The sequence below is a fragment of the Lepisma saccharinum genome, chromosome 4, assembly GCF_977018435.1.
Source record: "Lepisma saccharinum chromosome 4, izLepSacc3.1, whole genome shotgun sequence".
Taxonomy (NCBI): Eukaryota; Metazoa; Arthropoda; class Insecta; order Zygentoma; family Lepismatidae; genus Lepisma; species Lepisma saccharinum.
In genome coordinates this window covers 59,668,791-59,694,883 of record NC_139232.1, presented here as the reverse complement: position 1 = coordinate 59,694,883, position 26,093 = coordinate 59,668,791, and the positions used below count along the sequence as shown (strand labels likewise).

General features: G+C 37.9%; 1 protein-coding gene across 2 annotated transcripts in view; it reads left to right on the top strand.

Annotated features, from left to right (window-relative positions):
* Positions 1–214: 214 nt before the first annotated feature.
* The window catches only part of LOC145987162 (caspase-1-like), a 102,923-nt gene continuing 77,044 nt past the window's right edge, over positions 215–26,093 (top strand). For both annotated transcript variants that reach the window (XM_083121673.1, XM_083121672.1), the window contains exons 1-2: positions 215–386; positions 11,153–11,397. In XM_083121673.1, coding sequence (XP_082977799.1) covers positions 298–386; positions 11,153–11,397 — 334 coding nt within the window. In that variant the 5' untranslated portion in view covers positions 215–297. The remainder of the gene's footprint in view (positions 387–11,152; positions 11,398–26,093) is intronic.

The window sequence follows — 26,093 nt, the reverse complement described above, 5'->3', positions numbered from 1 at the left end:
CATTGAGATGATAAGTATACTTGGAATCACTCAAAATGCCGATTTATCATTTATGACGAATTTCTCGATAAGTAAGGAAAGTGTTTAATGTTTATCATCTGCAAAATGTATGGACCTACTGTACTTAGAGGTACTTAACTTCTTATCTTCAGTAAAGATTGGGAATTAATTAGTGATTAGATAATGATGTTATCCTGTGACGTTTTCCACGCACTGAACTCTGCGACGGAACGTTGATATTTTGTTCGTAGACAGCTCAAACTCCGAGAATCTCGGATATGAAGAAAATCGCGAAATATGGACGAAGCGGTCGCAAATAGTGAGGAAGAACCACGTACGGTGAACATCCATGAAGATACAACGGATGGTCTGTTTTCATCCCTGAGGTATGTTTGTTATTGAATTGAATTGTTGTTTTCAGTTCGCTTTATGCACAGAAAGGCTAATCGGGACTGCACCTTCCGTTTAAAGTGGGATCCGAAACACTGCGCCATGTAGCTCCACCGAGAATCGAACCTAACACTCCTATCGGCGGGCGTGATTTCGTACAATGAATTTTGGGGGGAAGTTGTTCGCTGAATATCATCCATTGCTTTCATTCACGTGCACCCTCTTGTATAATGATATCGAGATCTTATGAGAAACTTCGAAGACTTGATGGTAAACGTTATTATAACTTTAATAATTTAAACTCTGAACATTATATTATAAACTTATATTAGATATAATATTCAGCATTTAGATTTGTGCATTACGAGGGTCACTATTTATATTTTGAGCCTAACAATGAAAAAACAGGAATTTGGCATTGAAAACTGCTTTATTGTTTTTCGAAGTATTCTCTTTTATGGTCAATACACTTTTGCATTCGTTCGAACCATTTGTCAAAGCAGTTTTTCCAATCTTATTGAGACACCTCCATAATATGGTTTTTGAACGCATCAACGGCGTCTTCCGCCGAAGAAAATCGTTGTCCACGCAATTTATTCTTGACATTCGGGAACAAGAAGAAGTCATTGGGTGCCAAATCAGGACTGTACGGCGGATGACCCATCAATTCGATTTTTTGACTGTTCATAAAGTCGGTTGTTAGACGAGATGTGTGACAGCTGGCATTGTCTTGATGAAGAATGATCCGACGGCGTTTGTTTGTTTTCCGTATTTGACCGAAGACCTCTGGCAAACAAATTGTTGTGTACCATTCAGAGTTGACCGTTCTACGTTCCTCTAAAGGCACAGTTGCCACATGACCAGTTTTCCCGAAAAAACAGGCGACCATTTGTTTCGATGTGCTTCGAGCGCGAACAACTTTTGTTGGATTGGGTTCATCTTGAAACATCCATACAGTCGACTGCTGTTTACGTTCCGGCTCATATGCATATATCCATGATTCGTCACCTGTTACAACCTTATATACGTCTTTTGAAGCACCACGATTGTATTTATTGAGCATTTGTTTGCACCAATTGACGCGAGCGTCTTTTTCAGTATTTGTCAAATTGTGTGGGATCCAACGAGAACATACCTTTCTCACAGCTAAATGATCATGTAATATTTTATATATGCTGGTGGAACTAATGCCTATGGTTGCCTCAATCTCACAGTATGTCACATGATGATCTTGCAGTATTAGGTTTTGCACAGCATCAATGTTTTCTTGAACAACAACTGATTTTGGACGACCTTCGCTAATCTCGTCGGTGAGCGAATGGTGGCCATGATTAAATTCGTTATGCCAGCGTTTCACAGTGGCAAAGGATGGGGCTTCATCGCCAAATGTGGAAGTAAGTTGATCGATGCACTCTTGTCTTGATAATCCACGTCGAAAATCGTAAAAAATCATCGCACGAAAATGTTCACGAGTTAATTCCATTTTATTGTTGTCGCGCAATCTCCAAGGCAACATAAGCAACACAAATCAAGCTATTGACAAAACATTTGAAGTACGTTATGGTCAATAATGCAAGACGATTCCGTGCAAACGTCAAATCGCGCCTAACTTCAATCAGTGTTGCCAAGGCTCAAAATATAAATAATGCCCTCGTATATTACTAGCACTTTCGTCGAGCACTAGCAAATACAAGGGGGCGGGGGAGAAAGTGACAGTTCGGAGGAAACAGATAAGACAATCTTAGAAATCAGTTTTTATAGGCGTCTGAAGAATTTGGGATGAACGTCTCACGTATGGTAGAAATCAATAAGGTTCCGAGTGTCCTATTTCGTAATAGCTGGCGTGCTTCCATACTGTAGTTGCATATGAAAGGGGCTTGAATGAGGTCGATACAGCTTATGTGACTAATGTAGACGTGTGCGTGGTAATAAAGTGGGGAATTCGATTAGGAACAAATCGAATAGGCGCTTCGAGTCAGCGCTACAAATGAGGAAACCAAAAGTTTCGAATAACATTTCTTTCCTTCTCGAATATGCGGGATTTAATGGGGTGGTAGAAATGCGGTGGACACATTTTGGGAATTTCGAGACAGTGTCGGCGATTAGGGGTGGGACGTGGTGCAGTTGCCCCCGCCTTTTTGACCCGCACGGTGGCCTATTATTGCTAACTCTTGTCTACCAAGAGAAAGTAATCTGTCCTTGCCCCCAAATTTGGCAACCAATCGCCGCTACTGTTTCGAGATATCCAGTAGTTAGACAGTAGCCACTTCATAATTACACACGTTAATTTTCCAGCATTGCCTGTCTCATCTGTTTTCTTCTACCGTTTAATTTTTCATTAACTGCTAATATGTGGACAAGAAAAATAGTCCCAATAATATGCAGCTTGGTGGAAGCACATGGCACAGTGATTCGGATCCCACTTTAAACTGTAGGTCCAGTCCCGATTAGCCTTTCTGTGCATAAAGTGGACTTAAAACAACCATTTTATCAATTCAATCAACTCTTTTGTCACACACTGTCCTGCAACCGATATATAGGTATAGGTTGTACTGCTATGCGAATCCGGCATCGGGCAGGGGGTCGAGCACTCTTCATGGAAAATTAGTTGCCCAAAAGTTATGTTATGGCAAAAGTAATGTCAAATTAAAACTGTAGTGCTTCTGGCTGGAAATAAAAATTATACATTTTAAAATTTGTGTATTAGAAAATGTATTTCTTAGGGTTGTTTGCTGCCCTGGAAAATAGTTTGCCCCTAGAAAAAAGAAGTCTGGGTACGTCGATGCTGTTATGATAAGACAATGCTACTTTCATATCAAGCTTGATCTTTCCATTTACCTGCTACAATTTCGCATTCTGAAATCTTTGCTGATCAAAGAGGAGCGACTGTGAAGGAAGTTTGATACAACATGCGATAAAATAACAATTTCAACTAGATACAAGTTCATAGGTAGTGTAATTTCCTGTCATGACGTAGAGGAAGATAAGATCCATGCATGCAAACTGCTCTTTTCCTTCTTCTTCTTCTTGCTTCGCGCTGTGAAGGTCCATCAGAGGTTGTCGAATCGATCGAATAAGCTTCGTTGCAGATCTTGTAACTCATGTAATTAACTGGGTCATGGCGATTTCTCCAGATTTTGTCTCATCTTCGAGTTGATTATATTTTCATTTTCAGAAGTGGTCACTTACACCTCACGTTTACTTGTATGATATGTTCAAATTTAAGAAAAAACCTAGTTTCTAAAATAGATGCAATAATGATATCTATCTATCTATCTATATATATATATATATATATATATATATATATATATATATATATATTATGTATATTAAAATTACATACACCATTAGGAATAATTGACCTGGTCTCCGTGACGGAATGGTTAGTACAGCGCGCTCGACGACGCCAGGGGTCCCAGATTCGAATCCCGACCCGGACATAAGTGCATAAACGTAGTTAGGTAGGGGCTATGAGGAGATAAGCCTAGAACCGGACATTACTCGCCCGCCCCCCTCACCCTACGTATGCGAAATATGCTCAAAATAATTAAGGTGTGAGAAACTGCACAAAAAACTAGAACATTCATCATGAAACTCCTACTCTTGTAGCGTGTCAGTCACACTTAAGTTCAAATTATGTTTGATACAGAATACAACGGAAGATAGGTTCAGGGTGCGATTTGTATGGGGAAAGCGGATTTTCACCCTCACCCGCCTCTGTCTTGAGCCATTCCAATCTGGTTATGTGGTCATAATGACACATCCCAATCGGGGCTCATTTTCCCACCCATTGAATATGTAAACTGTACTATATAATTAATGTATCATGTATCATACTAGCACCTACATTGAATTATGGCGATATGTTTTATGATTATTTAACAGCATTTATTTTAGAGGCTAACGATTGAACATTGCTTTCATGATACGTATTTTCTTCTGTTTTCTGTAAAAGTTAAAGTGGATAGATGTGCATGTTATGGAAACCACACGTTCCGGACAAGGTTTCAAAAATATCACTCTTATTTTTCTTGATATTCCATCTTGAAGTGCTTGGATACAACACTGCCACGTTCAAACAATGTTGGCGTCCAGTTTTTAACATAAGTGGAGCCTTTCAAAAATAAGTTTCTGCAAGTGTGTTTTTCTGAACATATTTGAAGAGAAGCTGTCATTGTTTGATTGAGTGTAAATTTGTTTTTAAGTCCACTATATACACAGAAATCATAATCGCCACTGTACCTACAGTTTAAAGTTGAATTTTAGCCCCTACGTGCCTCCACCGGGTATCGAACCCGGGATCCCTTAATTAGCTGTCACTGTAGACACTTGAATAGAATAACAGTTTTGGTGTGGAAAATATACGCATGAATGTAAATGTGTCACGATCGTGTGCAAGCGAATTAATCGCCCTTAATGGTGATTACTACAGTTCATTAGTGAAGTCACTCCTTTTTTCACACTGTGGGATAATATTCAGAAGGTCTGCCGAAAATTTGAAATTGAATTTGACATACCAACGAGCTCATCAAAACGAAATCGGCAAAACCCAAGCAGATTTAAAGAGTTCGCTGTTAAATCAACTACAGGAGCAACAGACTATCAACAAGAAAAATAATCCATTAACTGTTTTATTGGCAAACGATTGTGTATTTATTACATACTTTTAGATGCTGTCACCAACCACTTTGAGTGAGTTGGAGTTTTATTTTTTTGTTTTTGTTTTAAAAGTCCACTTTACACACAGATTGGTTAATCGGGACTGGATCTACAGTTTGAAGTTGCATCCGAACCACTGTGTGCCTTCACCGGGCATCGACTCCGGGACGCCTTAATTACAAGGTGACGACGTTACTACTACACCAATCAGGAAGGCCCTACCAAACACTTTGAAACGTGATTTTCGGAAAACAGCTTGCGCATTGCTCGTGCTGTAGACTACGAAATTTAATATCGATAGTTGAAGAGCTTTCTTCGCAAATTGTGGTGAAATTAGGAAAATACAAAATTTCCTTGTAGAAAAATTAAAGAAATGTAATTTTTTACTATTTCATTATCTAGTACTTTCAAATGCATTTTAGCATTACACCTGGGTGTTTTGTTCATTACCATGAAGGTAGTAGTATCCATTAATATTACGACACATTAAAACTATTGTTCTTTATTCCAAAGAAGAAATGTGTTATTAATACATTTTCAACCATCTATAATCGTGTATTCCTTCCTATAAAAGAGGCACTGGATATCAACACAATTCCAACAGGGATCACCTGTTTCCCAAGGATAATGCCCGTGATGATTTTCGTCATGGATAAAAGCATGAATAATGTTTAGCCCCATTAAGCCCCCCCCCCCCCCACCCTAGTGGACTGACGAAACTCCGCCTATGCATAAGTGTTATCTATGAGTGTACCGTGGTCAATTTCATCATATCATCACTCCTCCTTATTTTCACGATTAGCCAAAAGTGACAGAAGAACGAAGTAAAATTAACCAAATCATCAATCTTTCCATTAGGAATAGTTCCCAGACTAAACTAGTCGAGACTTTGCATTACGTGTCTCGTGAATGCGGATATCTCGTTCTTGATCCAAGCTCGAGTTCAGAATGCCTATTTCCGTTTCAGAATTGTCTCGATTTCTAAACCCATCTCATTCTCGTCCTCGAACACTCTCGGCTCAAGGGAAGTGAAAATCGAAAAGTTTGTGTCCTGAAGTTTGATACATATTGAGAAATCATGACGTCTTTTTTGAGGCTGTGAAATGTGTAAGTAGAAATGTTTTGACAGACAGAAAGAGATGGAAGGAGAGAAAGAGAGAGAGAGAGAAAAGAGAAATTAAAGAAAGTTAGAAAAGAAGTGAATGAGTGATTAGGAAAGAAAGAAAGAAAAGAAAGAAGCTCAAGATAGTGAGAGAGAACGGAGTGAGAAGGAGACAAGGAGGAAAAACACTAAGGAAATAATCAAAAAGAAAAGCGACAATAATAAATATATTCTAAGACATAAGGAAGAAGACAAAATGTAGAAAGAAAAGTAGAAAAACAGAAGTAGATACAAATAAAAGCAATAAGTGAAGAATTTACGCTATTCCGTATTCCAGGGTGAATCAGGTGACCTCCCTTGGTCCTTCCTGGGACACCTAGATCACAGATAAAGACATATATAAAGATATTTTTCCAAAAAGAACAACCTGTCTCTTTCTGTGGCAGCCTTTTGGTAGCGCTTTCTCAATAGACGTGTGACACTCCTACGTGTCAATATATATTGGGACCACTCATGCTTGGGTGAGCTCTTAGTGGATTTGGGAATTGATCGAATTGCAGATGTAATAGCATTAGTAATAGTTTTTGCAATATCCTCAGCCAGTCTTCCTGGACTCATAGGATTTAGCTTAAGCTGATTCGTGACCAGTGGCCTCAGAAGGTCTTGATCTCTGGTACGTTCTCCAGATCCTCTTGATGTTGTTATTATTAAGTGTGTGTCTTTTCATAAGTTGGATATTATAATTAATCAGATTGTGATCACTAACCGTTTGGTTGACTTCTACCTTCCAATTGACAACAGACATCCGCCCTCGGTGATTTGTAGTAGTAACATCTATATTTGAAGTTCCTCCTCTATTATTGGAATAAGTAGGAATCTCCGACCTGCGATTTATCACACTTAAGTTTTTGCTTGCTATAAAATCCTCTAGTTCTTGTTCACGATCATCCAAGATTCTGCTATTCTAGAGTCTAGACTTTGCGTTGGAATCCATCGCGACCAATAAGTTGTTGCTTGATAGGTCCGTGACAGTCTCATCCAAGATATCCAGGTAAGGTTTAATGGGATCTTTGTACTGACAATATAAATTTGCCAGTACCCATTTCTCAGTCCCCAACGTTATTTCCACAACTATACAATGAGAGGTTGAGTAATTGAGGTGCCAGAATACTTGTAGACTCGCGTACTTTCGACGTGGCCTTTGGCCACGTCTTGTACGCTCGCATGCGTGACCTTCGGCCACGTTGTGAACGCAATCATGTTTTAGATGGAGTTCCTTAATGATCTTAATGACTTTGAAAATGTCTGCATGTTGTATTGGATGATGAGGAACATGTGTACAAGTTCGTTAATTTGAAAAGTTTAGAAAGTAACTTTATGTGTGTATGGGCTCTAATAAGGTACAAATATTCAAACTATTATTGTATATTTTCTTAATAATGAACTGAGTAAGTAATAACCGTTTCAAGATAAGTAGTTGGATGTTTTGCATTAACGAATTGAATAGCGACTAAATTGAAAATGCAATATTTACGTATTTGTTATTTTCACATTTTTGAACGTAATTGGATAATGACCGTTTTCCGTCATTCCCCTCAAATTCCTACGTTGCCTCTGTAATAAAATTCTGATGCTCGTATTTTGAAATTCGAAAACTCTAGCATAATTCCCTTACAGTATTTTTCGGGTCGAAAATAAACTTTCTTTAAGTTCCCTAGCAACGTCCGTTTCCATGGACAACAACAGGCACGGCAAGCTATAAGGAATTGCATGTCATTATACCCCCTAAATATTTAGTTAAAACAAGCACGATGTAGATATTTACGCATTAAGTATAATAATATATACGTAATTGTATCTGGGCTGAAACTCCTTATCATGTAGATGTCACCCTTGTTTCAGGCACCTTTTCAAAACCATGAGTTGATTCATCTGTGTGCTATTGATCTGTGAGAAATATAATGCAGCTAGACAATTAAGAATTGAAGGAAACAATGTGTGCAAAAGAAATGCCCGTGGCAACGGTTGCTAAGGACATGAGAAAAGGGCATTTTCACCCTTAAGGAAGGGCCGATTGAGAGATTTTTTAATTTTCTGGGCCTTTTGGGACGATTTCATGGGGGGTCGTAATCGAGTGTTTTTCGCCTCCGGGGCTTCCTTCATGGAGAACATTTATGTCAGTGAGTGAGTGAGTGGTGGGATTGGGGCTATATATATATTGGATTAGAGTTTGAGACAATAGTTAGAACTTTTGGATTGTCTGAAATGGCATATGTCCTCATTTTCTTAGGCACACTTACTGCCTTACCCTTTTTAGTGTAAGGTTCTTGGATAAGTGCTATATGTACATTTTTGGTATTTATATAGTTGACCACTTCTTGGGTGGCCAACTGAGAGCCTTGAGCATTTATTTGAATAATGCTTAGATTTCCAATAGTTGTACTTAGATCAGTTTTAGCAGAACTACCCATAGTTAATCTTTGAGATGGCTCTATCATACAACTCTTGATATGTTGGGCAGTTATTCCTAACACAGTTTCGGGCTCTGTTCTTGCAGGGGGTGCGTTCAGAAGGTCTTAACGAAACGAACGCATTCAAAGAAAATAACTGGGCTCGTGAATCTGGTGAAACCAGTTATTTTACAGACTCATGGGACACTCTAGGCGAAAGCGCAGGCGCAGCGTTTTCTTTAGAGAAAGTTTCCACATGGCGTCCAGCGAAAGAAATGTCCTTATATCAAAAATATACTCTACTGTGGACACTGTTACTCATTTTAATCACATTCTAAGAACGGTTAATGCATACTCATCTTGTGCATGCTGCTTCATATCGCTATCTGTTAAAATTAAAATACATTTTCCGAACTAGTGCAGTTTAAATCCAACAGTACGCGCGTTGTCTGTAGGCAGCAGACGATTCGCACCAAACAAACCAACCTCCTGGCCCGTGCGTTTTGTGAATCTCGATCTTGCAATAAAAGCACGGAATGCGACTTTTGGGACAGCATAATGAAACTCACAAAACGCACGGAAGCACTTATGGGACAGCCAGTTACCATAACTCGTTTAACGCGTTAAACTCGTGCGACTTTCGGAACGGGCCCAAGGTATACAAATGCGTAGGTTGACAGTCGGACACCCTTCTTCGGGATGGGCTCCACCGCATTTACCACAGGTCTGTTCTTTGCCGCAATGTTCCTTGATATGGCCAAGATCATGGCAGTTGTAGCACCTAGGAACAGATATACAGTCCTTAATATTTACCACTTGAAAATGGAGATAGAGCTGATTCCAACCAATTATCAGATTCCTCATGACCGGAGAAACGTCTATAACAACATGAGAAGAAGTTTTCCTTTGTCTGCCAGTCCTAAAACGAATACTTAAATTATTCTCCATTTCTTCTATAGACATTGTTTCTTCGAAGTTCATTGTATACAACCCGTCGAGTAATTCTTGGTCTTCATAAGATTTGGGAACCTCATATAAGATAATTAACGGGTTTCTCTTTTTAGTTGTTTCCATCTTTAAGCCTTTCGAGTGAAGATCTTGATTCTCGAGCATCCGCTCCAACTCATTTTCTGTTGCTAGCTCAACAGGTCTTTGACGGGTCTCATACTAGTGATGCGAATCTTATCCTGAGCAGGTCTTATACTTGAAGTAATATCTTGTCTTATATCTCGAGGAGTTTTGTCCTTCGCCCTAATGAATAACGTCGGTTTAGAAGCTCTAGAAGGCCTGGGAACATCAGGTACTCTACAGTCCTTCTTCAATGTATCTGCATAGGACTGACTGCTGCTTGACTGTCTCTCATGTGAATTTGAGGGATATTGTCTAGCTCTTAACTCATCCTGCAACATTTGCTTATCCTTTCTCAATTCTTGATTGAGGGTCTGAGAAACCTCGAGACTGGTTCTCAGGTTCTCATACTCCGCCAAGAGCTTGCTCACTAACTCGGTCATCAAGGTTTCGGTGGGTATCGTCAACTTCTCCCGAGCGATACCCGCTTGCAGCTCATTAACGTGGAATCTAAACATGTTAGCGATCTCTCTATGCTGATTACCTATACCTGCTTGTTCTTCCATTATTATTTGGTCCCCATTCTCTGGTGCTCGCCTCTTGGGTGTGGGAGCGGAGGGACTGTCCCTTGATCTTTTGTTGGATCTTTCATTATCCATTTGACTCTATCACAACACAAACACAATCATTATAACAGGACCTCTAAAATTAATAATATCCATTTCTGTCTTCTTCCGAGACATACACTTTAAAACTCCCCAGGAAATATCAATAAATTAACAATCACACACACTTTAAAATTCATAGGGGAGCGGCTACCCACCCCCTGGGTCGCCAATCCCAGATCCGCCCGGCCTCAACTCCTCACCTATTGCGTTCCACTGCAAGGTTGATCCCCTGACTAATGATGAGGATGCAAATATTTTAAGCGTTGAACTTCACCAGTCAGAGGGGGCCGGTCGCGGGGGTCGGGCTGTAAAAAATCCTTTGGTTACGTTACAACGTTGTAGTCACGTTTACTCCATTTTTTGCTTGAATGCCATCCTTAAATACTCGCTTCCATGCAAGGCGTTATGTGTATTGCCTAACTCTACGACGATGATTAGATTTTAATAGCAGAATTCCAGTGACAAATTCTGCCACCGCCAAATAACTAGGCAACACACATAACGCCTTACAGGAGAGATAGAATTTCAGGATCCAGGTGTCCCATTGTTATTACCGGTGACACTGTACAATTATCACATAAGACCTATGTAAATATAATCAGAAACTTCTACGTCTGAATGCATCGAGTAGTAAAGCAAGTTTTATTTAGGCACGAGCCTAACTTTCACATACTCTGCAAGCAAGTTTCCAGAAATATGTCTTGTTCTCGTCTCGGTTAAGAAGGCGAGATTGAGACTTGCCTCTTCCCGATACGTTCTTACAAGCATGTATTGCTTTATTTGATACCAGGTATTGCCATTTGTCATTGCAGCCCCAAGCCGACCCCGTCAGGAGAGTTATGCTTCAGTGACGATGAAGCTTACAACATGAGCCACAAACGTCGAGGGAAAGCTATTATCTTCAACCACGAAACATTCTGCATAGACTACCTCAAACCAAGAACGGGGACTGATGTTGATTCTTGGGAACTCCGAAAGAGACTCAGGGATCTCAAGTTTGAAGTTGAGGTTTATAAAGATCTCCCTTATCTGAAGATAAAGGAAATTCTGTATGACAGTAAGTGGTATAGCCTATAAATTTCGTAGAAATTCTTCTAGCTAGCTTGTCAGGAACTTCGACCAGATGAATCTCGAATCTGGTTACCTTAATATAACACATCGGAATGACCACCTTGAGGCAAAATTGCTAATAATAAAGAGATTTATTGAAATATAAATAACTTTCATATTTCAAACTGAAGATCAGTCTTTGCACTGTATCTGGTAGTACACATGAGTAAAAATCTCTTTCTGTAAAGGAACAAAAAATGAAGAAACAAAAGTCTGCAAAACCCACATTACCCCCACTGATGGGGGTAACATGAGTACACCATGGGCGCATTATGGCGCAGATTGCGCCATCGAAATTTGGGGGGGTCCTTATTGTAATATAAAATTCAACATTTATGTATTTTTCCAAAATAAATGTAAACACCTTAGGTACATCATATTTAATCCATTAGATGAAGATAATGAAGTATTTTGATTAGCGATGCCCACAGGTGGGTTTGTGAACTCTCGTTATGTCCAAGCTACTTATCTTTTTTTAGGGGGGCGATATTTTGGGGGGGGGATTTTTGTGATGGAAATTTGATGTAAAATAGTACAGCATTTGGCACAAGTTGAATTACGTTATTAACTATCCATTGCTGTTACATAAATACCAAATTATAGACTGCCAAGTAAATTGTAACGGGTAATATTATTATTAAGGAAGGGGGATATCCAACTCTTACACACTGGGTCTTAAATCGACACGTGGATTCTGGGGGGGGGATTGAGGTAGAAAACGTTGGGCGAGGGGGGAGCAATATCCGACTATTGAATATCAGTGTTAAATCTTAGATTATTCTGGAAATTTTAGTTAGGGGGCTGAGCATTAAATTTGGGAGGGATATCGAACATTTGTGTATTAATATTACGTCTGATATTGTAGCGGAAAATGTGGTTTGTGGACGGAGATTTTTTTTATTTTGGAGGGTGTAATATCAAGGTATTCTCCAACATAAACAGTAAGACCAAAATTTTGGTTGGAGGATTAAATATTAAATTTGAGTGGAGGAGATATGGAGCTCTTAATAAAGTGTAAAATCTTAGATTGTCAAGGGATTTTTTTCGGGTTCGAACATTATATTTGGGAATGGGAACTATATTTAGCGATATGATATGCACACGTTTCGGTGCAGAACATGGGAAAAGAGTAGCTAGAAAAGAGTAAATATCGAGGGATCCTATGAAAGTATTGACGTCCCATTAAAAAAATACTCTTGCAAGCCTGCAAAGAAATGGATATAAAAATTTTCTTGCTCGCTTCGCTCGAAATGTCGCTTTACAAAAATGTGTGTCTGGCATTTTCATGAGACGATTGTGAACAATTATACTGTACCATCATTACAAGACAAACAATATTCTCGATATTTATTAATAATATAATATCTTAAAATATAATGTTTAGTGTCGGTATACTGCTTAATTTAAAACAGGTGAGTCATTTTGATGATATGGTTCTATTAACAATACGAGTGCATTATTGATGCCCTGTAGGCTATGCTGCAATAGTTGTACTAACTGTGCACTTCAAAGTAACGTGTAACATCTTGCACATTACTCGATAAAACAGGAAAATGAATAGTGTCAAATTCGTATTTCTAAGTTACTGTTGCAGGGTAATTTTGCTTTAGCAAGTGAAATTTGCATTTAAGATGAAATTCATGTAATTATTGGTATGGAATACTAAATAAATTGTAATTACCCCAAGCAGAAAGGATGAGTTCTTTGAAGGAGGCACCCAGTGGCGTAGCTTTATAGTACGCCCGTACGCCCGGCGTTCCCAGATTTAAAATTTCAAAAATGCTTAAATGCTGTGATTATAATGTAAAACGTGACTAATTTCATATATGTTTGACCTTCATGGCATTATAATAGCTATTTTTCGCGATCCGCTTGCAACGCTCCACTCTCAACACTCGTTCTAGCATCTCTTTTCAATGCCTTTCCCGGCCGGACGCCGAGCAGGTTCGGCGTACAGGACTTCTATATTCCTTGCTGCCTTTATGGAGGGAAAGCTTCCATTTCTACAGCACGCGCGTAAATGGGCTCTCTTACGCCAGCGTACGAGAGGTCTACCGTGATTGGTTCATGTGACCCTTCCTGCCTTCTGAAGCAGACGACAGCCGCAGAATTCCTACCCGGTTCTTCGCTCTTCGCGCTCATGCCACTCGTGCTATGTGATGCTACAATACGCAATATTGACTGACGTAACTTTACCAATCTCAAATATACTGCTTCTTAATGGCCACTGCATTGTATAATTTATCGCACGAACAGCGATGTGTATTAGAAACTAAATAAGTTGGTGAAGTCCTCGTGGTAGAAATTCAGCCTGTGGCTGCTCTACCACTTAACCCGCAAAACTATTATTTTTTTAATTGTATTTTTTCGTTATTATCTAACTACTTAATATTGTGTGAATGGAAATGTTTAGCATTCATTTGAAAACTCTTAACATCGAATGGTCTCTGGAGAAAATTATTTTAAAATGTTTATCAGCATTTTCAAGATGTAATAAACAGTGGTCTGAATTACTAATCGGCACTGTTACGTCAGTAGAGTGTAAGATATTTGGATCATCCACTCTGCTTTTTACAGTGCGCCGAGACGACAGAGGTCCCTGGTTCGAATCCCGGCGTGAGCACGGGTATTCTTTGTCAGTGTCCCTTCATCAATATCATCACTCATATTCATATTCGCAATTAACCAAAAGTGGTAGAAAAGCGAAATAAAATAAACCAAATCAATCAGTAGTTGGATCGCCCACAACAATGACGTCTACTGTTGTGCAGAGGCGCTTGTGATTCAGGTAGGTTTTTAATGACTTGCGTCATGCAGAAAGATATAAAAAAAGGTATAGAACACCAGAGTTCAAAACATTTGTGGCATAGTGAGGCATCTAATTTTCTAGCTAAAACATGCAATGATGATGTTTTATTGAAAACCCAGCTTACTTCAGGCAAATAATACCTGTGGCGACTAATACCATAAATAAATAATTAAGCAAGAAAGGGCCGACTCTTCCTTCGGACTTGGCGTTCCCACCCGAAATGTCCATGCTACGCCACTGGAGGCACCTTATTATATTCTCTTCCCGGTCTTAGGAATTTCTAGCTAAAGTTCTGTAATTCTCGATCTTAAGTTGTATAAGAGTTTGTGTTAAATACCCAAATTGTGGGTTATTAAAATCTTGTTCTCCAACCACAAACACAAACACACTGTTTAAATACATATTTATATAATTATGACACTTGAGATTGCTAGCTTTCCGTTATTTCGAAAATTCGAACCATTTAAAAATATGGACAGTTTAACAGGCTATTGTATTCAAATAAAAATAATTATTACGTATTCACCCAAAATATTTTGAGGGGTAATACATCCACGGTCTAGCTGGGGGATGGAAACCTCTGTTTAAAGAGGAAGGGCAGATCAAGTATCGTGTTCAATAAAGCTTAAAAAAAACGTTACTTTCAGTAGACACGCTATCATAATTAAATACTTCATGTGGATTACCACATGATTTGGGGGGAACGCATTGCGAGATTTGAGGGGATTGTGCCTTTGGCCTTGGGGGGGGGGGGATGGGCACCCCTGGAGCACACTGTTTGAGAATATGGGCAGTTATGTTTAATAGATACATTTAAGGATATATACACGTAAAAATTAGTCACAGGATAGCACTAAATGAATGCATATCATAAACAATGGCGTATGGACGAGGGGTTGGCAAAGGGGGCAAGGTGGAAGTTGCCCCTCCTAATACTATCACTTAGAAATTTAGAGTAGAGAAATATTATTACCGTTATTAAACAATACATATTGTTCTCTTTAAAAAATAAAGTATTTTCAACCCGATGAAAGTTCCAAGCAACTACGGCGGGTTTATTTCCTATGTAATTGAACTATTTCACTTCGTTCTCCAGCAAATTACTTGTTATTAAGACTCGTGCATTTTATTCGTTAGCCTAGTTGTGTTACACCTATGTGGTCGCAGAATAAATTGGTCACACATTGGAAATGAATAAATTATATGTAATTGTCTTGAATCTGCTGTACGAAATCATGATTATATGTAAATTAGTCTGAACCATAGAGAAGGAAAATAAAGGGGGAGGGGGGACAAAGAACTTTTGTGCCACAGAAGCTGGAATTCTAACAGAGTGATTTTCGGTGGGCCCGGACACACATTATATACGCCCCTGTTTAGTACCCATCAATCCAATAAAACAGTGAGAAGGAATGAGGTTTTGTTCTCTCTCCGAATGAACTTTCATCAAGACCCCTTAATCAGAGGGTCTGCGCACGCCTATGATCATAAACATGTCCTGTAGTCCTCAAGTTTCCTCATCCTCCTTACAAGTAGGGCAGATGAAATGTAATTATTCCTGTGTACCAACACAATGATTATGATATCAAGGAACAAAAATGACAAACAATCCACGCCTCACCACAACTTTTTTCATACAGGGCACTCATTGACTGTAGTCGTTGGGTGCATCCGTTAATGGAATACGATGTGAATTTGGTATGGACCGTGAAGGGTCATGAGTAGAGACCGGATGTTTAGGCACTAAAAACATATAAAATAGGCAGGCAAATAAGCACTTATAATTTTCAAAATAGGCAGTAAAATAGGCATTAAAATACAAATAGGCAATAAAAAAGGCAATTAAATTTAACTCAAAATAATGAAGATAGACATAGAAAAAGAAATAGGTGTTTAAAAAATATAGAAACATACCTGTACATTGTTTACAGTTGCTTAAAATAAACCAGGAGCTCATCATTAGAGACAGCAGTCCAATGTTGTACTTAATAAATCACCGCAAACAGGAGTCACGTCAGGCCAAAATTTTCCATTGTATAATGGCTACACACAATAGTCTGACAAAAGAAATTGTTGGCTACTTCCAACCAGTAGGCAAATTATTTATTTATTTCGTCTTCTTTTACATGGCGAAGTTAAGGCTGTGGAGCCTTTTCTTCCACTTGACCATGTTTACAAAAAAATTGAATATGAAATAATTAAAATATTGAAAAAAAGAAAGAAAAAAAAAAGAAAAATTACAGAGAAATAAAACATACAGAAAAATTACATATAAGAAAGGTAATCTAACCTATAGATACGGGCACACACACTCACACACACACATACATATCTTTGCCCTTACACACGTACAAGCAAATACATAACACTACAGTTACTTAAGCACAGTCCAATATTACACATACTTAAAACACAGTCCAAAACGATATACTTTGACGATAATTCATCTTAACTATTACGCTAAATCATTTTTGTGCATTACGTCCTTCTATCATTCTCTGCACCCGCCATATTATTAGGGAAATCAAACATTTAATTTTCATTGTATAATATGTGTAACTAACAATTTTTTGAACGTCACAATTGAGGAAGAGACATGAATTTCAGGTGGCAACTTGTTCCAAAGGCCTGCTGAGGTAACAGTAAAATAATTTGCATAAAAGTTGGATTTGTGGAGTGGAATGGACAGCAAAGACCTTTCGCGCGATCTGGTGTTGCGGCTGTGAAAGTCGGAATATACACTTTATCACTGCACACAGGGTTATTTCAGTTAAAAAATTTACACTAAATATTCCACACAGCAGTTCGAACGAAGAATCTGTTTAAATGCATTTCAAGTTTGTACTGTACGGTTTGGCAGTCTCTGAATACGAAGCACTAATTGTGGTTGCACATCACAAGGTATTTCTTCAGGTGATCAACGGACAAGTTATGTCTGCGATCGGACAACACATTTTGTAGAATTGAAAAAGATCTTTCAACCTCCACAGATGTTACCGGAGCATACTTAAAGCACGCGAGAACATGTGGATCTAACTCAGTTTGAATATTTTCACCTTTCAGAACTTGTTGAATTGCCATTAATTTTTCCAAGTCCTTATTAGCTGCAATAACTCGCTAACTGTTATTTTTAAATTTCTTGGAAGCATCGGAAACTAATCCTGTGAACAGGAAATTGTATGCACCGAGTTCAGTCATGTCCCAATTTTAAAGAAAATGCCTAAAATAGGCAATATCTGGCATTTATGAAATAATATAGGCAATATCGTATGAAATAGGCAAAATTAAATTGCCTTTAAATGAAGCTAATCCCTCCCCTGGCCTTCGCAACATTCGTTTTCATCATATCTCTAACAGGAAAGAATAGGCATTTTGCCTAACATCCGGTCTCTAGTCATGAGTAATACTCTTCTTCTTTGGCAATTTCTGAGGTTTCAAAAATATTATTTGGCTTAGAAGCTTATCTTTCTAATGTGCTCATATTACACCGAATTGCTGTGCTCAATTTCCCCCGAATTGCAGCCTTTTATGTACGTTGGTACTACTGTGTTAGGATGAGGGACAACATGTACAATGCCTAGTGTGTGAACCATTGTTCTAGCTTTGTTGCTACTACAAACACAGATCATTATCTCAATATTCTGCTTAGATCTTAACTCCTACTAGTCAAGAATAACATCAGCTGTAAATTCAGGGGCGCCGACTTGTCAAAATTATTGGGGGGGGGGGCCTCTGATCACTGAAATAAATGAATGAATGACTCACTCACTCCCTTTTTAAAAAACAAAATTACGTCTTCGTATAGCAGTTTTTGAGCAGTTATTATATTCCTCATGCAAATGAAATGTAACATGAAAAACGTTTAGAAAATGATTCACAAAGTCTCTTTATGTCTTTTGTGTCTGCTCATTTGTTTTTTAGATAATTAATAAAATTTTTATTGAAAAGTATGTATTTACATTAAGAGGCCAACCTAACAGTTTTATGCCGGCCTCGGTAGCCGAGCGTGTTGGGTGGTCGACTCAACTCGCTTTGATCCAGAGGTCTCGGGTTCGAGTCCTTGCGAGGGCATGGGTGTGTTTTAATGTACGCAACAGATATGTGACGGGTTCAAATAACCTTAGTGTTGACGTACCCATAAAATAACGAATATTTACAATATTTAACAGTTTTATTTAATTATTTACATAAATGCTAACACAAATCACAGCAAAATAGTTTTACTTTTTTGTTCTTGCTACAATATTTTACTTTTTAAATTTAATTTTGCAATAATTAAAAAAAATATCATGTACACTAAGATATAAAGTGACAAACACAACAAAAGCATATGAAAATGATTTGAAAATAAAGCAAAAGTTGCTCTACGCACTGGGTTATTTTTTTTTAAACTCATTACCGAGCGGTCTCAGCAAGCACAGTTTGATGTATGTGGACTACCGCTAAACTGCTTGGTCTCTTCTGCCCCATTGCAGATCTCAAATATGTCTTTAGTCGGCGAATAGCACTGAATGACCTTTTGGCTGTGACTGTCGTCACTGGCACAGTGCGGAGGACCATCATGAATTTGGCAACTTCAGGCAGAAGCTCCTGGAGGGTGCTGTCTTCCAAAAGAAACTTCCTTATGTTACGCATGGTAGTTTCTTCTGTTTGGCGATATCACCAAGCATGGACATGTGTAAGGAGAGCCTATCGGCATCCAAATCTTGGCGAAAGAATTCTCACGTTTGCTGAAAGTTTATTGCAACTGCTCACAGCTGAGATGCATTCTTACTATACGGCTGTTACTTTTTGTAGTCCTGTAGATTCATGTCCTTGTTTAACACATGATTTTGCTGTGTCACACACGTCGGTGTATATTGATTTATAATACTATTTTGGAGTGTAGAACTTGTGAGGTTTGGCAGCATCAGGATTTTCAAGTCTATCAGGGACGTGACATTGCCGGGGCAATTCTGGCTCATCAAGGAGGCTGGGTTTGCCCTCTGTGCATTTCTGCCAGAACTGCTCAAAACCCATTCGCTTTTCTTGAAAGATGTCAGTCAAGTATTTTAGTTTTGATTCCACTTCTGTAGCACCAATACGTGGAGACTGAATCTTACAGTTTACTTCTTCTATTGGACCCATCACATGGCAGTAGAGGAAGAGAAAGAAAAATGTCTTGAAGTGAAGCATTGTCTCCAGGTATCCAGCACATTTTGATGCTGCGTCAGTAGAATCTTCTTCACAAAATTTCTCAAAAAAATTGAGGTTTTCATAGTTCCATAAGATCTGTTGCATACTGGAGGCTCTCAACGTCCACCGACGAGGGCAAACTTGTCACAGTCCAGTATGGCCAACCTTCTCATTCACATCAATAATATTCCTAAATATTTGCATTCTTTTAGGGGATTCCCAAACAGTCTTTAACAAGTCGTTGGCTAAATTCATTATGACTCTGATTATTATATGTATAATAGTACAGCTGCATAGGGGTTAGAAGGCAGTGAAACAACGGAAAATTTCACAAGGAACCTAAACTGCCTGGTTGACGCATTAAATTCATTCACTCCTGCACAGGCACTATATAAAGGATCAGAAGCACATACAACTTTAATAAAATGGAATGCTGTCCTTAGAGATAATCGAAATTCCTTCGCTTCAGAAAAAACTCTGGAGTCCTTAAGAGTGACTTTAGAAAGTACTTTAGAAGTGTCCGAATATTTTACAAGTACGTTTTGACAGGAAAATTTAATCAAGATCCCCTAGAACGCCATTTTGGTATATTGCGGTCGTTCACTTGTGATGATCATCCCTCCACTGTGGATTTTCTGCACTTACATACGCTGTAATCAATTTACGTACCATCAAAACTTGCTTTATTTTCGGGCGGAAACTGTGAATACAGGACTTAATCTCCTCTGACGTCTTTTGTTAATCAAATGCGAACTCTGGCAAGAGCAACAGAAAATAAAAATCTTTCGGTGAAGAAGCAAGCTGAAAATAAAATAAGGGAAAAATTTCCATTGTTGAAGATGAAATTCGAATACCGGACTGGGAAAACAACATACCGAACTTAAATGAACAAAGTGTTGGTAAAGAATACTTGGCGTATCATTTGGCAGGATACATAGTGCGGTATATTTCCAAAGTGACGGATTCTAAACTGTGTACAACTTTTCTGCACGGGGAACCAACTAATGTACCTGCCTCACTTACGCTAATCCAAGACTATGGTTCGGGCGACGGCTGTAAATTCCTTACCTATGCATCGAAAAGTGTTTATGATGTGCTGTTACGAGTGGAAGAATTTGTTGCAGAAAAAATATCATGTGCTAATAGTTTATGGGGTGATATATTTTTTGAGTGTTTGGCCAATTTAAATATAATTGCTGTAAAAACGTCGCAATTAGATGCTGTGAAGATCATGTGCTGCGTACGCTACCTAAACTCGTATTTCACTATCTGTAATGTCGATTTTTCTTCCGCACCAAGGAGATAAGAAAGGAATTAAGTGCCTCGAAGACAGCAAAATCATCTCGGAAATTCTCCAAACTATCCAGCTGCTGAGCTTTTCTCCAAACGTAAGTAACATGCATTTTTGTTTCTTATGTAGTTAGTTATGTAAGCAACGCGAGCATATTCCGCGCCGTCTCAAACGTCACCACTGCCATCTAGGCGGTGGACCACGGCAACTCAGGGAGTGCGCACACTATTTCTTCTATACGCTCTGGTTTTACTATGTTGTTAGTAATTTTTACACATATCAATAAAAAAGAGGATTTGAAAGTTTGGGGAAATTTTACTCACATAGTTGGCATTGTGTGATCTCTCACATAAAAATTCAATTTGTGTAATATTTAAAACTGTAGAACCATTCTATGGATTAAGTGGTAGAATATGAAAAACATAATTTGGTTCTGAATTTATATTTACCTTTAGACTCCTCTAAAAGCATCCTTACACTACGCTCCACAGATGAAGAAACTCGGATAAATTCATGCGTGTAGATCGTTTTCATTCCTTCTCAATCACGACTACCACATAATGGTCGATTATGTGTTGTTTTTATATTTGCAAAGGGCGTACTAAGCCTAACATTTATGCTTTCCTTGTCCTGAATTTTAATAGCTCAACTCAAATAGAATTACTTAGTTGTCAAGGTTTCAAAATTAGATAACCACTACAACTAACTATAGACTCTAAATAGTTATACTAGTGCTTCATCATACTTTTCATTGCATTTTAGTTGGAAGATTCTTGAATGTGTGTGTATTTGGTACGTGTGCAGCTTATTTGTAAGTATAATGCTTGACCCGTATGCATTGATTTCGCAGTCAGCAACATGTGGGTCACGATAAAAATCGATATTATTAGGTTTCATTCTTCAACTCATTCACAGAAAGATGGTTTGTTTTCTGTGAGTTGCTTTACCATTATTATCTTCATGACAATGTTTGTCAATTGAAGCCTTCCACCGAATAAAGCTGTATGGCACATTTCAGTGAATGCGAGAACAACGGATAAAACCTGTTGTATGTTACTGGACTACAGTAGAAACAACATAAAACCTTATGCAAACACAGTAGCAAACTTTGGGCAACATCCGACCTTATGACTGGGCAGCTTGTAGCCTGTAAAAGCAGCATGATTTCACTGGTAACTCACAGTGTTGCCACAATATGGGGGCACAATTTCCCTTTCCAAGGGGCAAAATTTCCCTTTTAGCACCAATTTTTCCCTTCACCTAAATAAATTATATAATAATAATAATTAATAGTAGTAGTAGCAGCAGCATTATTAGTGGTGGTGGTGGAAGCAGTAGTAGTACGTAGTTAAGTATACCTTTGAATTCGTTATTCGTTTGAATAAAAAATATTTTAAATTTCTTTCACATTTCAGTTTCATCACTTCCTGATCAGATGTCCCAGGTTTGAATCCTGGTCAGGAATCCATTTAATCGTTAATCCTCATGACATAATCGTTATTATTTATCCAAAGATGCATAAAAGCAATGCACAATAAACTTCAAGGAGCAGAAACAAGTAGGAATAGCAAAATAAATAAATAACATAAAAATGTGGATATGAAATTAGAGATTAACATAAACTGTAATAATGTGGTCAAATGACCTTAAAATTTCCCTGCAATTGTGGTATTTTTCATCGAAAATCCCTTTTCCCTTTTGGCTAAAATTTCGGTCCGAACTTCCCTGCAAAAGGGAAATTTCCCTTCATGTGGCAACACTGGTAACTCAGCTTATTCCTAAAAGTGCCATACTGCGTTATTCGGTGGAATGCTTGAATTGTGCAGCCCGGCATGGTAATAATTGAAATCATCAGAAACTATTTATCGGACTACTGTACATGAAAATTCAGAGTAACAATCAAAAGGAGGAATGATTGAGAATCTCTCAATTTACAAATTCTATTTTTTGCAAGAAGTAAAAAATAAGTGCATTAGCATAGAAATAGCACTCGTCAAAGATTGATAGTAAGTATTTTTTGAGAGCCATTGCTTACGAAGTTCGCAAATATATGACTAAGTCTCATCTTAAAAGTAACAACAATGCTGGACTGGTAAAAATTCTGATAGATAATAATTGAAATGATGATGTGTTGTGAACTACTTGTAGATAGAAGTAGTTGACGCGGTGCTGTACTCAAAATCAGGAATCAATCAACTATTATTATTATTATTATTATTATTATTATTATTATTATTAGAGCTTGCGGTTCCTTGGTGGTATCTCAAGAACGAAATGTTCGTAACGTTTCAGGTGGTACATTAAATTAACATACCATTCCAGTTCTAACCTAGAATACATTAATGCATCGGTTCTAAAACTTTCTTTCTCATTGTACCCTTTAGTCGTAAATAAACGTCTAATGTATACCCACCCTAGGTTTTCTCCGAATAGTGAGTTTTGGGATTTTTTTTGGCTGCCTGATTGTTGGCGCGTTTTTGATATGTTGGAGGCGTGTATCTGCAATATAGCAAAATGGCATTCGGGATGTATGTGGAAAGACAGTAAACAACAAATAAACATTAGAATCCTACGTTTATTATTTTATTGGGTGTTGCTACGTTTACGATATTTATGATTAGTTACAAAAATAAAAATGTGAAACATATGTATGCTAAGAAGTACATACAAAACTTTAATTTTCATATATTTTTCAGAGTTATTGAAAAAAGAAGTAAAGAACAAAAATAAGTTTGTAAAGAAACTGTGATGCACGATTTTGGAGTTTCTATTGTAAATCCTCCGACTTTCTAGTGAGAAGGATGCAAGCACGTATCTAGAAATATGTTTCGGGGGGAAGAGTCCGAACCAAGTGTCTCAGGAATAATAATAATGTTTAAATTAAAATAATTATATGAAATTAAATTAATACTAATTACAATACATAAATTAATATTACATTATTATTACACGATTAGGCAAAAAGACTATAAGAATAGAGATATAACAGCGCATATTCATTACGTAGCTTACCTGCAGTTAAGATTGGAATTATTTGCATAAAAACAAATGCCCTGGCAATGAAATTAATGTAAAATAGATGAATATTTGAATATTTATCGAATAACAAAAATTATGTTAAATATAGTTGGAGAAATGTAAGGTTCTGATTAAAATTTTATGCACATTATTTTGAGTAATAGTGTACATAAATCATCTTTGTAATGTCATTCAAGGCCCTATGATCCCAATATAATCCTTATCTTCTAAAAAGTTCAGAGGAAATTAACAAACATCGAATATGCAACAAATGCTAATATCTTCATTACTTAATTTTTAGTACTTGGTAAGTTTTTTGGGGGGTCCGGACTCCTGGACCGCCCTAAATACGTCCTTGGTGTCCTTCAAATCCCTTTAATCCCAATATAATCCTTGTCTTCCAATAAGTTCAGAGGAAATCATACAACAAATGCTAAACGAGTATATTTTCATGACTTAATAAGTCTTTCAGGTTGGGGGGGGGTTGGTTTCGGACCCCCTAAATACGTCCTTTCCGTCCTTCAAAGCCCTATGATCCCAATATAATCCTTGTCTTCCAATAAGTTCAGAGGAAGTCATACAACAAATGCTAAACGAGTATATTTTCATTATTAAATTTTCATACTTAATAAGTCTTTCGGGTGGAAGAGGGGATCCGGACCCCTAAATACGTCCTCTCCGTTCTTCAAAGCCCTATGATCCCAATATAATCCTTGCCTTCAGAGGAAATCATACAACAAATACTAAACGAGTATATTTTCATTATTTTAGTACTTGATAAATCTTTCGGGGGGAGTCCGGACCCCCTGGAACCCCCTTAAATACGTCCTTGAAAGGATGTGTCTGCATAGCCTGATACAGTTTCTTGATGTCTGGTTATGCACCTGAAACTTTCAAGCGGAGATTCGGCTCCAAATTTAGTCTATTTCGGTACTTGTTTTTTGGATACACCATGGTGAAAAATGAATTAAGTGCCAGAAAAGTAACCACGTCAAAAACTTAGTTTACAGAAAATGAAAGAGACGTTTCTTTGGTAAATTTTAAGGACATCGAGGATATTGTGGAAGTTAAAGAAATTGTGAAACAAGGGAAGAAAAATTGTGTATAAATTTAAAAACACTATCCCAGTCAAGGAGTTTAAAATTCATGTACGTATCCTCAGTACTTTGTCTTATGTGCGAGTGATAGATGTTTCCATATTTTATTTTGCGTATAATCAAGAATTGGATGTATTCTTCAGAATGTCAACAATATATCTGCCCAACTTACGAAAAATGAGTGATCATAAAAAGAGAACCCGAATTTGTGTAAAGACGTTGTGTCAGAATAATCTAATCCACAAAACAACAAATGTAAGAATAAAAAGAGAACCACCAGACACAAAAGATGAAGGCAACATAGACGCCATCATAATCTGCCAAGTCCTTTCTCAGTATCAACGCATTTACACGTAGAGGGAAGCTTATACAGTGCCTTTTTCGGTCGAGTCTGCAGTGAAACGGCGGTTAGCTCGGCGGGAAGAAATATTGCATCTGCAGGCATTTAGACCAACAGCTGCACGCTGACTTGCCACTGGACGCGTCAGTGCTTCATTATCCAGATATCTGGTGTCCAGTTTTCACGTGTTTGTGAAGTGTTAAGGTGTTAACAAGTGTTTTACATTGTTTTGTGTCAGTCTACGTATTACTGGTGCTTTTCTGCAGTCTAATAATGCACGCTATCCGTACAATTTGAAACAACGCAATTTTATGTACCACTCTTTCGTCATTACGAATTCTTGTAGGGAAGTTAAAATACGTTTTGCTGCAGAATTCCCAGATGTTCCTGTTTCACACAGACAGTGTTCGGATACTTGTGAACAAATTTAGGTAGTCAGGGTCTGTTCTTGATAAGAAGTAAAGGGTAGAACGGTTTGTGCATAATGAAGAGAAACGTTGAAGTACGATAAAAAATCCCTCCGGCACCTTGCACAAGAAACAGACATTTTCATGACGTCTGCGTGCGAGCTACCAAGCTTTCAAACCTGAAACCATACATTAGAAGAATTGAAAGAAAATATCAGGAGCAAAACTGCAGCAATTTTGAAAAAGGAACTGATTCATGTTAGTGAAAATTTCCTTTAAAAATGCCGTAAATGTGTAGATGCAGAAGGACATAATTTCCAACACCTCTTGTAACAAGGTACGTGCTCATTTTAATTGTAACTGTCAATGTAATTGTAATCTTGATAGATCTCTGAATACACACCACGACTATTTTGTAAGACTATACAATGTAGACGGTTAATACGTGGGTCGTTCAATATATAAGTTTCCGTATGCTGTAAAAAATGTTATTTTTAAGATACAGG